The sequence below is a fragment of the Athene noctua genome, chromosome Z (assembly GCF_965140245.1).
Source record: "Athene noctua chromosome Z, bAthNoc1.hap1.1, whole genome shotgun sequence".
Classification (NCBI taxonomy): domain Eukaryota; kingdom Metazoa; phylum Chordata; class Aves; order Strigiformes; family Strigidae; genus Athene; species Athene noctua.
Window position 1 is genome coordinate 79,615,504 of NC_134077.1, and position 15,968 is coordinate 79,631,471.

The 15,968-nt window shown below is 44.8% G+C and overlaps 1 protein-coding gene across 2 annotated transcripts in view; it reads right to left on the reverse strand.

The window, feature by feature from the left end:
• Positions 1-15,968, reverse strand: part of MUSK (muscle associated receptor tyrosine kinase) — a 52,598-nt gene that overhangs the window by 14,164 nt on the left and 22,466 nt on the right. Inside the window, exons 6-10 of one of the 2 annotated variants that reach the window (XM_074932356.1) lie at positions 13,499-13,623; positions 9,649-9,808; positions 8,117-8,123; positions 5,066-5,332; positions 315-490 (exon numbers count right to left, since the gene is read on the reverse strand). In XM_074932356.1, the coding sequence (XP_074788457.1) occupies positions 315-490; positions 5,066-5,332; positions 8,117-8,123; positions 9,649-9,808; positions 13,499-13,623 (735 nt within the window). The remainder of the gene's footprint in view (positions 1-314; positions 491-5,065; positions 5,333-8,116; positions 8,124-9,648; positions 9,809-13,498; positions 13,624-15,968) is intronic. The other variant, XM_074932357.1, reaches the window with a different exon arrangement.

Sequence of the window (15,968 nt, forward strand, 5' to 3'; positions counted from 1 at the left end):
TAAGCAGCTTGTTTCTTTGCAATGGCACCCTGAAAGGTAATTTTGCCATCATTAAGATTGATTTGGGCAATGAGATTTTTATGACCCTCTCAATAAAGAAGCAGGCTTTATTTACATAAGGGATTTTTCCTGAACCGCAGTTGGACAAGACAGGCAAACAGCCAATGCAGCTATCACAGTCCTGTGCACAAGCGCTGACAGGATGGTACCCACCATCAGCCTTTACTTTAGGTGTAAATTATGGATCACATCCTTCCACCCTCCCTCACCAGCAGCACAGGGCTACAGACAATGGGCAGCATGTGCCACCTTACCAAAGAAAGGGATGCGGGTGCAGGTGCTGGGGTCCTGGTGCAGGCTGGGCAGCCTGTTGCATTCAGGAAGAGTGAGCAGCATCAACCCTGGCTTGTAAATCCCCTTCTGAGAGTTATCCTCCATTGAGAGCCATTCCTTAAAGCAGTAGAGATCCTTTACAGCAAGGCAATTCTCTCTACATTATTTTGTAAAAAACAGTGAAATACAGCAGTCAATGGCTTGACAATGGCTGCTCTTAGCAGTGGTGTGCAGGGGTTATGCAGGCTGACGGAAATCTGTTTACTGGGCTATGCTTCCTTAAACCAGTCTGCCTGGCTCATAAACCATAAATGAAACTGTATAAAATGTAACAGCTTCCTTTAGGAAACCCACAAAGCTACATTTTTAATGAATCGGGGTTATGGTCAAAACACAGCACACATCACAGTCTGTAAGGAGTTCATTCCCATCTTTTTCTACAGATTGGTTGCCATCTTCTACTAATGAACATCATGTCTATAAGTTATCTTAGCATTTATCAGTACATTCTAAAAATCTCACCTGTCTTCTGTAAATTGGACATTAAAGTGTCATCTATCAAAGACAGAACATGAGCTGCAATTCTTAATCATCTTGAACTAAATATTTGTCTGTATTTTTAACCTCACAGAATTGCCCACACAATTTTCTTCTTTTCTCCACAGACAATTTTACGTCCCTTTTTCATCTGTCAGCTGTCAGCAGCAAAACCTTTACAGTGCCTGGTAAAACAAGAGACCTAACTGTGTCCTACCTAATGTATTACCTCCATAACATTTACTGATGAGAAGTGCTTTGGATGTTTAAATGTTCCTTAGATCAGAAACTGTGAAGAAGGCCAAGGCAGCAATATCTGCTTTACCAAAAATAAAATTTAAAAAAAAAAAAAAAAATCCAACTGTATCATACTGGAATGTTTGAAGATTTGTTGCATTAGTCAATTTATCCATGATTTGTTTATTTATGTACTGATTCTTGAGAATCTGACTTGCAAAACCAGCTTTGAGGGCATGTTGAGAGATTACTTCACTGAGCTCAACTGAAGTCCTTTGTGGATCCACATCGTTCCCAACCATCACACAGCGATGCAGAAAGGGTCTGTATGGAGTCTGTGGTAAAGGTTTTAGCCAAATTCATGCCCTGCTGGGCTGATGCGGTCTTAGAGCATTTTTGGCAAGAGCAGGTGGCCGTGAGTTTTGGTGACAACTGCCAACACTGCAAACCCTCTAAAGCACCTGAAGGATGGAGGACATTGGGAATTTTACCAGGACAGCAGCATTTCTGCATCAGCAAAAGGATGCCCTTCAGGTCTGTAGGCTGAAGCCATCAAAGCCAAGCTGCCCCATACTTGTTTTTAGCCAGTGCTGGTTTATTCCTTCCTCACTTCCATTAAAACCAGAATGAAGCCAGATGGCATAATTTATCTTTTATATGTTAAACAATGAGTGGAACAGGAATGACCTTCTGAAGTAAAGAAATGTTTAGCTAGAGAAATGAGAAAATCTTGCATTTGAAGCACTGTCTGACACTTGGGAGATCTGGATTGCATTAGCTGCCTTCACTTCTGAAGCCTCAGCATCCTTAAAACAAGCCCTATTCGATGTGCAGCTGAAAAATGCAAGACTGTTCCTCTGCAATCCCCTTCACTCCAGCGTTAAAAGCAAGTTGTCTTCACCCACTAGGTCACTCCAGGAGCATGGTGAGGCAGCCAGAGGGAGGATGGTCAGTCTCCTCTAGCTAGATTCATAACATTGTTACAACACTTAATCCGGAGCTGTGAGAGTTTGATGAGATCATATGCAAAGATTACTTCAGATTATTATTAGAAATTTTATGTCATGTAAATGACAGATGTACAGTAGCAGCAGAAGAGGACAAGTGGGCCGGTAACATTTTACGGACCACAAAGGACTGTTTAAGAGGAGGTAGGGAGACACAGACCTGACCAAAGTGAGACATTTCCCAACATGAGACTGATCCCTGCAGCCTGGTCACCTTATATCAGCAATGGTTGAAATAGAAACTGAAGGTTTTTTCTTTTGCTATCACTGAAGCAGTCAGTGGTAAAAGGCAGATATAATTAATAATTATGAGATACCACTTTCCCTTAAAAACAGGAAAAATCTAATTTTAATCGAATTGCATGATAATTTATGTGAAGTGAAATTTTTCCCATGTTATTTTCTTCTGTTTCACTTCATCATGTTTTACCCCCTGATTATTTTTGTAACAGCTTTACTTAGTCTGTTTGCAAGTTGTTATTCTTGCTATCTAGCTTCTAAACTAAAATGAACATAAAAGATTACATGGGGAGAGAAAAAATGACGCAGAGAATATATAGCAAGATAAACACACATGGAAATATGTCAAAGGAAATATGTTCCTCAAAAACTAGAAGAATTCTCCAGCCTCTGAAATAGCTAAATTCTTACTCATGAAGTATATCATCTGAAAACTGGTGTAGTCTAGCCAGTTTCTGCAGAGGTATAAAGTTGTCAGTAAAAATCAGGTAAGACAAATGGAAAGTAACCAAGACCATGTGAAATGTGTTCGAGAGTCCCCAGAGGTCTCAGCTGTTCAGAAGTTCATATTAGATGTCTGAGTTATCAGAAGAAGCATTGGGTTAGGGCTTTGGAAGAACTGTTGTCCAGCTGATGTGCTCTGGGAACAGGAAACAGGAAGGATGCCCTTCCAGGGCTCTTGTCATGAAGAAAGCTGCATTTAAATCTGCATTAAAATCACGAGGAAAAATCAATAAAGGGAAGAAAACATAACATTGACTCATGGATTTGAAGAAAGATGATGTCAAGCAAGCCATTAAGATTTAGACATGTTTTCAAATGCTGTGCCTGTTAGCTCAAGATTCGGTGCAGATATATGCGGATTTCTATCAGTCTGAATTCAGAAATGCCCCAGAAGTGTAGGTCTTCACAAGAATCGCCATGAGTTCTGGTCCTGCAGGGCCACTCATGAGCAGGAGTAAATGATGTGAGATCCAGATCTCACTGAAAGGCCTCATGGAGTGCTGTGCAAAATCCTTAGCTGACAAATGTGCTGTGCACGTGTGGCTCAGATATAAATACTGTCACATATCTTGAAAAAAAGCAGAGAGATCATATACTAAACGGCACAATGACAAAAAGCAGAACAAGAAGGCAGCAGGGAGGAGTCTGCCAGCAAAATTAAAGTTTCAGTACTTGGCTGCACGATTATCTGTGGATACTTGCACATAACACTTCTTTCACAGGATATATGCCACTACTGTGCTGGTAGAGAAATACTGAACAGCATAGGCACCAAACAGTGAACACAATGTGTTGTCAAGCTTTGTACTGGGATTTTCCTCTGTGCCTTTCTTTTAGAGATATTAAAGGAGAAGCAATCAGAAGTGTCCAGATTACAAAGACATCATGCTGCTGATTGTCCTAAAAGGCCCCTATAACTGGAAAAATAATTGTCGGTAGACTATATCTGGCCCAAGTCCAGCTGGCAGTGTGCTTGGTATGTCTGCAGGGAAGACTTGTGTTTTATTTGAGACACTAGAGTTGGGGTTGCTCTCCCAATAAACACAAATCTGAAAAATCTGTTTTAAAATGCAGTTCAAGGAGGACAACAGCAAAGTACTGCACTTAGGCAGGGATGTCAGCTGCCCGAACATGAAATGGATAATAACCAGACAACAGTCCTCTGAGGGCTGAAAATGGATATGAATCAGTTGTGGCCAACAGTTGTATTAGGGAAAAAAGAAAGATTCACCCTGAGATACCTGCATGGAGCTGTCCAATGCAGGGCACACCGAGTAATCATTTCATTATCGTTAACACTAACAAAACCTAGGCTAGAGGCTATATATATTTAGCACTTAAGGAAAAATGAGGAGTAGAAGCTTCAGAGGCCAGAAAAGAAAGAACTATGAGCAGAACTTGGGAAAAGATGCTTCAGTCTAGTCTGAGGGAAAACATAAAATCTTGCTGCAAAGAGGAAGGGAAGAAACTTGTCTCCATAGCCATGGTGGGGACAACAAGGATCAGTAAGGGAAGGTCTGCTCAGGAGTTTGCACAGGGAGGGAGCAGTGTTTCTGTTACTGGTACATGTTGCACAAACACCTGTCAGCAGTGGATTAGCTGTAGTGGGAGATGCTTTGGACTCCTTGGGGTCCCTGCCAGCCCCATTTCAATGCACATTTCTGTGCATATGGGAGGATACAAGAGCCAGAAGGGAGGTCTGGTTTAGCAAGTACAATTACACTGCCAGTGGAGACACTGGTCATCTTCATTGTGGTGGGAAGTGCTGAATGATAAGTGTATCGCCTTGGCCACATTTGTTGAATGCACTGTGACCATATTTAGTCAAAATTCCAATTACTTTTATAGTAATAATGAGTACATACTGACCTAGTAAGATTTAGCAGATAGCAATATGTTAATTATTTAAATCAATTATGTAATTCAAAAGGATATTTCTTTTCAACACTTTTCTCTAAAAGGCTGATATAACACAAGACATCTGGGCCTGAAAGTCAGTCCGTACCCTAGCAAAAAGCACAGAGAGAGCTGGATCAGGTCATCTTTGTGCATACAGAGGAGAGAGCAAAGGGAAAACCCATGCAAACCTAGAGGGCCCATTTTCACTCAGCAATACTGCAGGTCTGGGCAGACCCTCACCACTCCCTCGCTGCCTACACATTCCCATGAAATGAAAGTGAAAGATGAGCATTTTCTTTTTCATTTACCTGCACACTGGCTTTGGAGCTGGCCCAGCTCCTGAGGGATTGCACTCCTGGAAGATGTAGTTACACAGCAGAGACTCAGCGGCCGGTTGGCAGAATGAACTCACCATTTTCAGTTCAGTCCAGGCAGTGTGCACAAGCAGCTCTTGGGTCTCCTCTGGGTCAGCATAGGAGGAGTTGAAGAAAACAAGAGCATTCTTCGCCAAGATAGCACTACACACCTCACCTCTGTATGTGCTGCAGTAGCCTGCATCGCCCTTGTACAGCTTGCTGTCGAGGACAAGAGCACACACAGTAAGCTCACAGCCCTAAACACCTATAGGAACAGGATTCCTAGGCTCTGTTTCTGAATAAAGTGGCATCTGTAAGGCTAACAGGGGGTGGAGGAGAGGGTAGACACTTATAACCACTAAAAACAGTTAATACCATCCAAACTTCTGCAAGGAACTTCGCTGTAAACACAGGGCCCTCCTGGCAAGCTCCAAGGCTGAGTTCTGGCTAAGAGTTACTAGCATTGTAAGTGCGCAAAAAGACTGAGCATACAACCATGAACTACCATGGCCTCTCACCCTGCCCCCCAGCCCTAACTAGAAAAGGTGGTGTTTTTCCTGTTTCCCTGCAGTAGAGATCAGCCATGCTGTTTGTTGCACACCTGTGATAACAGGATTTTTTGCTCTGCTGACTAGCAGGATGAGCAGTATCGAGGTGAGTCCTACCGAACACGTGCCAGGAATTTCTTAATGAGATCAGACCAGCAAAACTCCTGCCTGCCCCTCCTCAGCTCCTGTACCCATCCTGACCCTGCCTCACTTCAACACAGGTTTAGGTGGGATACACAGGGAAAAGGAGTATACAAGCCTCTGCAGTTTTCCTTCTGGTGCTTCCCTGCAAGGTCCATCCTCTCCACTGTATGTCTCAGTTTGCAAACTCCTGCTGCAAAGCATGGGGCCATAGCTATGCTGGAGCAATAAAAAGCACAGCAGGGTTGGCTCCTTTGTGGGATGTTTATTTATCTTTCCTGTGTTTTTTCGCATCTAGCAGGAGACAGCTGTCATCCCTCCCTCCTTTGTCCCCATGGCCATCAAAAGGGAGCAGCAAGGCGAGGGCACGCACAGGTCACCCATGCTCCCAGCAGCTCCCATGGCCACCCTACAGCAGCAAGGTCCGAAGGTGAGGATGTGCCCTCCTCTCAAGCAGCCCGTGCTTCAGGATGCCACTGGGGTGGGGGGAATCTGGGGAAACAGCCTCCTCTGTTGCGGGGGGAACAGCTGAATCGGGGAGGGAGAAGGGCTGGGTGCAGCTGTCCCCACTGCTCATTCGGTCAGTGTAACTGGGGTCAGAGAGTTCAATTCACAACACACCAACCATTTGCAGTAGCCAGCAGAGCTATTTGTATCTTTGCCTTTTATTTCTTTACCCTGTCCAAATAATCACCCATTGTCAACCCTGGGGGTTCTTGCTGGTTTTCTTCGAAAAGCTGCAAGTACATGGACAAGACATTACACAGGATGCCCAAATTTCTGTTTTTCAAATGCTGCTCTCTGCAGATGACACTCTCTAACCTTGGTTTAGCTGCACTACTTTGGGGTCCATAGCAAATTTTTTTAAATTATTATTTTTTCCTATATGTCACCTTGGCTAAACAACACAAGAAAGCACCAATTCCTTGAGATAGTACTAAAACTGCTGTGATGCTGTGACACCCTGCATCGCACCAGGTGCCACAGACACCCCTTCATGTGACACAGCCCCCCCCCCCCCCCAGCATCCTGTTCCAGTCCCACAGCCTGTGACATCAGCCAGGCACAGAGCAGGTTTCCCCACAGCACCACACTGCACCCAGAACTCTTCTAGAGCTGTCCTTGACTTGGCAGGGGTCACATTATTCATGTTTTCCTGATTATGCCCACTGTGCTTAATTTGAAAAGTATGTCCTTCCTGCACCCCAAGGGACAAAAGAGGGCACAGGTGTGCATGGGGCAGCTATGCTGCTGACTTCAGTGGACTGTAGAAGCACCCTTACAAGAGCCACCATTGCTAATATTGTGTTTCCTCACTTTTTTAAAACCTGCAGGCAGACACAGACCAGGCTGCAACAGAGAAACATCAACAACATATTTCTCACAGTGCCTTGTCACTGAAAGGGAATTTCATGCAGCAAATGTTGAGAACAACTGCAGAACAGAAGGGCTGAGCATTTGATCACTGTTCACATGACTGTCACACCTACATGGGTGCAGGTGTAAGGCATAAGTCTGCCATCATCATCATTGGATGGTCACTAAATCACTTACAAACTTCCTGAATCAATCTCGCAGGCGCCTGTGGTGGAGGCAAGGGCCTTCACAGGGAGGCTGTGTCAGCAGAGTGGCAAAGCCATTTGTTCAGACTTTCTCAGGCTCTCCTCTTTTCTCTGAGGGGCAGTAACTCCCAGCACTCTTCCCAGGCTAACCCTCTCATTTTCAGACTGATCTGTCAGTGCAACATTCAGAAATATGCTAGGATTCTAAAAAGAAAAAGCCAGCCGAACTGTTCAGTACTCCCAAAAATACTAAGCAAAAGTGCATATCTGATCACACACAAGTGGCTTTACCTATCCATAACTCTTCTTGGAACAAATATCTAAACATCTCTTGCCCTTATCTGGTGATGACCAATCAAAAATACATTTATTGGCTGTGTGCAGGCAAGAGTTTAACTTGAAATTAAGCTTTTGCCTGTAGATTTATAAGGTCAGTGAAGTTGCAGGTGTGTAACTGTGAGCAGAATTTGCTCCAGAACGTTCTGGTCACCTCTATATTTTAAACACACTTACTGATGTGTGATCCACTGCTTGCTTGATACAAAAACATCCTTATCTACCTGGGCCCAGACTCTAATTATACCTGTATGAAGGAGCTCAGTGTTCTCTTCAGGTGAACTTCATCTGTATGCTTGGTATCCAAAAACCCACTCCCTTAATTAAAGCCAAATTAACCAAAGCCTCTTGGTTCATCATTCTTTTTCTCCCTGGCCAAAAGAAAACTCCAGGCAGCCAAAAAAAGTCATTCTTACCTCCATTCTGCCGAGAGGCACCAGATCCAAGGTTTGTTATGAGCAGGAGAAAGAAGAAATGGAAAAGACATCAGTGACATTTCACTGCTCACTCTGAGATGTGAGAATTAAGATTTCTATGCTAAGAAATCTGTCTGTAGAGCTGTAAGCTATCTGAAAAGGATGCAGCTAAATTCTATCTTTATTTTACATCTTTCTGTGGGGAAGAAGAGTTGGGCAACACTGGATGCTGTACGGGGAGAGGGAATGAGGAGGAGGAAGTGTATTGTTTACTACAGTTCTTGCTGAGCTGGACTGTTGCACCCTAAACCCATACCTTTACCCTTACCCTTTGGGTCCTACATAACTGGCAGGTAGCACCCTCTGTTTAAACCACCTCTGCACCCATTCCTGAAGGCAGCAGCTATAACAGGTGGGAGAAACCAGGGCTGGAGAAGCAGCACAGGCATGGCCATGACCCTATTTGCAGCGTTGTGAGAGCTGGGATGCACTGTCACAGGAAGAGGTGCTAAGCATCAGCCAAGGACTGGGACACCTCTGACCTGGGACCCTTGGGAGCTAGGATAAGGCCAAGGAGGGCTCCTGCTCAGATCTGGGGTGCTGCTCAGATCTGCACATTCAGACTAGTGAGAGAAGCTCCACTGCTTCTCTCTGCTGTAGGTGCAGGTAGCTGCACCAACCCTCCTGCTGCATTTGCAGCTCTGCTTCATAGGGCAGAGCTTTGCCTGGGGTAAAACCAGGAGTGGGAATGTGAAATACAGTACAAAGTGCTGAGTCTCTTACAGGGCAGAGATTTCTGCTAGTCTTAATGCCCATTGTAAGAAAAAGCATGGTTATTTTCTCAAAAGAACAGAAGCTGAGGCACAGAGAAAGGGCCAGGTACATGCCTGGCTAACAGCAGGACCAGGGCTACCACCCCGTGTCTGGAGTCCTGGGTGATTCCTCTTTTCTCTAACTAAATGCCCCTGCCTGTCACAGCAGGGAAGGCACAAGCTGCTACCTTACTCTTGGCGTGGCAAATGCTGTCAGGTAGCTCAGACCATGGGTATTTCTCCTCTTTGGATCATTCTGTCCCCACTTGGGAAACGTCCCTGGGAGCAGAGGTTACCCCAGGCATGGTGGGGTAATTCTCTGACAGCAACCTCCCTGCTTTCTGGATGTAACTCCCTGAGAAGACAAACTTCTCACGAAAGCTATTTTCACCTTGCTGTTAGGTGATACCAATGCTGGGTCACGGCCATGACTTCCTCTGCATGGATGAACTTACCAAGTTCTGGGACACAAAGTACAAGACAGAATCAAACGTTCAGGAAATGACAGCTATGCCAGTCTCCAAAGTGTAAGAATATATGAGGAAATAGCCTGGTGAGGATGCATTTGCCCTCAAATTTAGCCACCTGCACACTATCGATCTCCAAAGGCTTTTCCTCCTCCTCAGAGTACTTAACACCCCTTTCTTCTTTCCCAGGAGGGAAGATAGGACTGCAACTGCAAGGATAAAAAAATAATTACCCCTTTTTTTCCCAAGATACCTGAAACGCTGATGGTTGCTGCGGCTTTTGCAGCTCCAAAAGTTTTGCTGTGTTTATTCGTGGCGAGGCAAGTGAACAAGCCAGGTCGGGTGACATATACCTGCAGCCTGGAGTCAACCACTCTGTCCTTGACACTTTCCGTTATAGACCCTGCAGAAACCTGAGAGTGAAAAGCTCAGTGCAGTGATATTTCCAACAAAGACAAACAAACAAAGCAAGGAAAAACCTAGAAGACCCATCCCCAGATGTCTAGATTTGCAGAGAAATATGTAGCAAGCAGACAGAAGTGGGAGAACTAAAACTGCTTGGTGCTATTTTGGCACTTTCATAGCAGCTGACTTCACAGACAAAAGCAAATGTCCAAGACCTCTCCTATTTCACACTTCAGCAATACTTTTGCAATTAATTTTCAGTTCCAGAGTGCTGTAGTCTCAGTTTTGCTCATGTAATTGACCTGGCTAATAACTCCAGGACCTCTTCTAGTAGATTGCCTTTTCATGCCTTAACAAAGAAGAGCATGAGGTGTCTTTATGGACCCTGAGTATGTTAAGGGAGAAAAGAAAATGGTTTGGAAGTCATTGATTCTGGATTAATATAAGCACTGCCAGACTTCAAAAGCAGTCGTGAGCAAAGCAAGCACTCAGACTCTGACACTTTGGCAGAAAATCTGATAGACTTTCTTATCTCACACCTGGAAATATGGAAGGGGCTGCAAATGTGGTGATTTTGGCCAGCCTTTTCCCAGGTCAGATATTCCCAGAGCTTGGAGCCAGCTGATTTTGGCCAGCTGCACTTGATTTTATCCTTAAGTCTTTCCTGCTTATATGACATTCATTAAAGTAGGAGGACAGGGTACACCAAGACTCTACTTTGCAAAGGCAGTAGGAAGGAGCAGCTTCATAGGAAGCATCAAGTGCAATTCAAGTAAGATGTGGTTCCCCATGGTTCCCATTGGTGCTACCTGGCCCTAAGGGCAGTGAGAGTTGTTTCCCTGGATCCATCCGAGGAAAGCATTCGATCTATGAATCTAATTGGGAGGTTAGAGAGATCAGTCTGACCTCCCTGGAGGTTAGCAAAGAAAATGCTGAGAACAATATATTTGTTTTGTCTTGCTGAAGCTCAACTTGGAGTTGTGGTGAGGGAACATGCATGGGAAGAAATCACTAAATAACTAGACCAACATAGTTATTCTAACTGTTGCAATAGGGATGGGTAGTATGCAGTCACTGTGTAAATGCAGAGACCAGAGATCTTTTTTGGCCTTATGCTGTGAAGTCAGTTTAGGTGGATGGGAGATGAAGGGATGTTTTTCATAACTTCCTCTTTTGTTACAGTGCTGGTCAGATTTGCTTTTAGATTTTTTTTCTTCCCAGAAACCACTCAGCACTAAGACACTGCTGGTACCTTCCTGGTAGAAAGAAGGAATTTCTTTACAGGCTGCCCTTCCCTCCCAGCATCCACCTGGGAAAGGCAGTTGCTCAGCCTGAGCAGCTTGTGCTGATCAGGTCCTGTCTCCCTGCTTACCCCTCAGGCATACCCCATCCTGTTAGCTTCCCTCCCAGCAGTGTTGGACCACACCTGGTGAGCATGGAGAGCCAGGTTTAATCCTCCAGGCTTGGGCCATGGGAGGGAAGGGGTGTTCAGGTAGCTGTGAGCAGTATGCACGGTCACATGCATGGTGGAAAATCACAGGTGAAAGTATCAGGTATCTGTGCCTAGGACTTTCACACCAGCCAGCTGTTGTTTCCTCTACTGGAAACCTCAAGCCATTCCCTTGTGTTGACTCCCCTTTTCAAATATGTTCCCTGAGATTTTGTTTCCAGCAGGTTCTTTTTCAGCCTTTAAAATGGCACCTCAGCTACCACCAAAGCAGAGACCTCTTCACATCTTATCACGGGGCTCACTTTGCATTGCAGACAGTTTGAGGCCCATGATGCCTCATGGTGCATAGCAGGATGAAGAGGAATTGTGTTTCTGTTTGGGTATGCAAGGCAGCTGATGCTCAGAGGAGTTTCCATCCTCCTCTTCAAAGGCAGGTCAGTAACCTCAGCAGATTCCCACTCTTTAAACCTCAGGGCAATTACAGGTTGGTGTTCAGAGACCATAATGCCATAAGCATGTTGCATCTTCAAGTGACTCACTGTTGCTTACTCATGAGTCAGCCCTCAAATGCTCATGCTGCTGTCCACCCGCTCCCTGACCCAACTTTCCCAGAGATGGTCTCTTGTTAAGGTCTCCTTGCCATATTTAAAATGAGGCACTCTGGAGCACCACCCTCCTGGTAAGTGGCTTGGCCTTGCAGACTGGAATTGGGCAGAACAGATCTGACCAGCCAGGCAGTTGCATTGTCACACAATGTCTTGCACACAGCTCTCTGTGGGACCAACACACTGGTGGGAGCTTGGCAGAGCAGGAGTCTGGAAATACTCTCCCCTTGTCAGAGACTTCAGACCCCCTGAAAGATTTCTTCCTCAATGGGGAAGAAATATTGAATGGACACCCACAGTTGTCTCAAAATAATTATCACCAGAAACTACAGAGGACCCATGGAGCTCTTTAGAGGCTGATCTGATCCCTCTGCTGTTCTCCCTAGCAACCTGGGTGGAATACAGAAAATTAGCCCTAATCAAACTGGAGGACACAATAAGGTTTAGAGAAGAAAAGGAAAGCAAGACAGCTATCAGAGTAGCCTGGGCTCCTTAATAATGTTTCTTAATACATGGAAAGAAGGGATACAGACCAGGATGGGGATAGCTTCCTGAAGTAAGGAACTTGAGCAAGAGGATTTATTGGCCCTGTTGGACAAGCAAGTCCACAGGAATGGCCATGGCCAGACAGTGGCCAGAAGGACTTGGGGCAGACAGGCAGAAAGAGTGGAAGCAAATTGCCAGCCTGCATGCAACAGCTGCCCCACCAGCCTCCACAGCATCACACCCTGGGGCTCACATCCTTAATAAAGCTGTTTAAAGACCACAGAGAGTATGAAACATGTCCACCATAACCATATGAAGACTGGAGGAACCCATGGCAGACTCAGGCTGCAGAGCTGCTGTGACAGTAGTGCACCGTTCACTCCCAAGGAGGCAATATTGGGTGTCAAGCAGGTCTTCAGTTCAGCTGAAGGGAAGGCATTTCAATAGCCTACACATGGACAAGAAAGCCAGACGAATTCAAAGCAGGCACCTATTTTAAATGGTCAGGATAATTAGACTACAGAACAGTTTCCTGCAAGAAGATGTGGATTTGCATGTCTTGGTGCTGGCCGCTGAAGAGAGTGTGACTTTCTTGAGGACGTGCTTTTAGCCAGGAATAAATTAGTGACATACGTCAGCATGTCACTTAGGTCAGTCTAGAAAATTTCAGATCTATTCATCTGCAAATATGCTGTGCATATTCTGTGCCACAAGTATTTTGCCTCAAGATGGTTTGTTCTACCTAACTACCTCAGTTTGTATTATTTTGTCAAATAAGCAATTTTGCCATGCTATTGTTACCACATTAGGAGAAAGGAGAGGAAAGATGGCTGCAGAAATAAAACTCATTATGAAGTCCTAGAAACCCTGGCTCAGGGGGAGGTTGTGAGCATCTAAAGCATCCTTCATGTTGGGCTTTCCAGACCCTTACAAATTCGCGCACGCAACACCCTGGAGAGGGGGAGAGTGTTTTGCAAAACAGAAAACTGCAGCCGGGAGCCAAGTTAGGTTCAACTTGATAGCACAGTGAGGCACTAAGCAAGGCAGGAATAGAAACCATGGGCACTGGCTCCCAGCCCCCCATTTTAATCCCTGGGCTGCACTTCCGGATGTTAACAGCCCACCGGGGCCAAAAGCATGAAAAAAGAAGCACTTACAGCTTTCCCATTTTCCAGCCAGGTAACAGTGGGGACTGGAAGGCCGGTCGCTGCACATCGTAATGTCACCACAGACCCAAAGGTAATATTTTGGGATTCAGGAGCCTTCAGGATTCTGGCAAAAACTGCAGGAGAAGAGAAAAGTGCTAGTTAAACAGCAATGAAAAACTGAGGCTGTACTGTCATGGGGATACTTCCTCTCCAGTAAGTCTTGAAAAAAGCCACAGACCCATGAATAAAAATGGAGTGTAGCATGGGCTTCCTGGTGAGTGATGGTCTTGGGGTAGGGATGAGGAAGTGAAAGAAAGTGTCCTGCTAAGGGTGACTTCATGCAAAACTTGTTCAAAACCATCAAGGGGACCACCAACACTGTCACATACCATGAAGGTTAAGGGTCAGATAAACTCCTCAGTGTGATCATAGTGATCAGAACTTAACATGGAGACCTGCAGACCCCAGCATTTTCCATGCCAAAACAACCTACCCTAAGGGGAGAGACTCTAACCTCAGATTATGGGGGAATGGCTGGCAAAGACTTTAAGAAGACGAGATTCCAGGCAGAAAGTAGTTTTTGTAAAGTGACTTTTCATCTTTACCGCTCTTGCTTCTTTTGTGGCAATGTGGTTACTGGGTAGTTTGAAGATAAGCAAGATAAGAGCTTCCCTGCCCCAAGATTTTTTTTTTTTTTTTTTTTTTTTTGTGAAAGAAGAACAGAAGTATTTGTGTTGAAAACTTATTTCAATCCAGAAACACAACTCTGATGGCCTTCACAAGCTGTATTTCAGCTGCTGTACTTGGATCACATAGAGGAAAGCAGAGAACAGCGACATTTCCCTTGTGGAATATTTGAGTTTTGACCCAAAATTTTTAATGGAGATGCCTGAATGTCTGTGGAAAAGCAGGCTGAATAACTCTGTGACATTTCTTACTCCAACTGCTCATACTTATTGAGTAACACTCACTCTGTAGCTTCTGGGCTGCACAGCAATGACTAAAAGTCTCCATCAGAAATTTTAGTAAGCAAGAGAGTTTCTCTTGGAGTTCTCAGACAAGTCTGATATCTTCTTTGCCACTTTTGCTATCTTCGTGGTTCCTCTTATTAACATGTCTGATCATGTCATAGTTCTCTGTGTCTCTGTTTGCCCAGTACACCTCTTACCACTGGCAATGGTTGCTCCCAGATGGAGAGCTCCAATGCAAAGCAATTAGGAGACCAATGAAGATCCTTTAAGAAACTGACTCTCTGTCCCCACCATTTGGGATTGGAAGGCTTCATCTGCAAAATTTCAGCTGGAATTTTAAAAGTATATGCTTTCCATATAGTTTCTCCACCCAATCATAGACTTGGAAGGGGCTGAGATTTTTGTTAAGAAAGAGCCTAAAACCAGATTTTGCTCATGAATAGAAAACACTAGGAGTACATTTCAGTATAGAAACTTTTTAATCTCAGTGAAGTGAAAAGGGTGTGAGAATATGTATTATATTCAGCTTCTTAATTCCTGTACGATCTCCAAGCAGACACTCACTACCGATGCTTTATGCCACTTTCTTAAAGTCAAAGCAGAGCAGCATCAGGGCTGCTCCAACACACTGTCCCTCAGCAAGGCTGCAGGTATGAAGCTCCACCATTAACAAGGAAAGCTTCAGTCAGTGGCCAGGGACTTTCCTAACAAATAATAAGCAAAATGAAACCTTTAACACCAGATGGTTACAAATTCAGTCCCAAGTGCCCCAGGCCAAGCTCATAATTACTTTTATACTTCATTCGGAGAAATACTAAACTTTTGGGTCTGTCCCCAGGCAGCAGTTACATGCACATGGCTCCTGCTGAAGCCAGCAGTTAGCTCCCAGAGCCGGAATATGGCCCCTGGTGCTTTTCTCATGCTGCTGTTGGTTTCTCAGTATGCTGCTGGGACTCTGCCCACCTGACCACTCTGCTGTTCAGATCCTGCCCAGCTTAATTAATATTGGTGAATTAACAGCACTATGTTAACTGGTGCCAGACACAGGTACATATGCCCTCCTCTGTACCTGCTGCTCTCCCAAAATCTGTGAGGCTCTTTCAGCCAGGAGAAAAAAAGGCATGCTTTGAAAGTGATCAAGTTGTACAGGAAGGGAGCAAAGCCACAGTGAACATGGCAGGGAGGCCAGAAAACTGCATCCCACTCCCTGGGGTTCTCCCACCAGCTCTGATCACAGCACTTGCTTTAGTAGCCCAGCACTCTGCTGGTGTGAGCACTCATCTGCCAGCATAGGGAAGGCAAAGGGTCAGGCCATTCAAGCTTAAAACACCAAATACAGGGATAAAAAATTCAGAAATAGCTGCTAAGCATTCACATGTTTCTTGTGGAAAGTGCCACAGGTGTATTATCTAGCACAGGGAGGGATGGCTAAACAGAAGTGGGTCTATAAGGAAATAAGCTGATTTCCAAAGCATGGAAGAATGGAAGCTCCTGCTACCTCGGTGCCA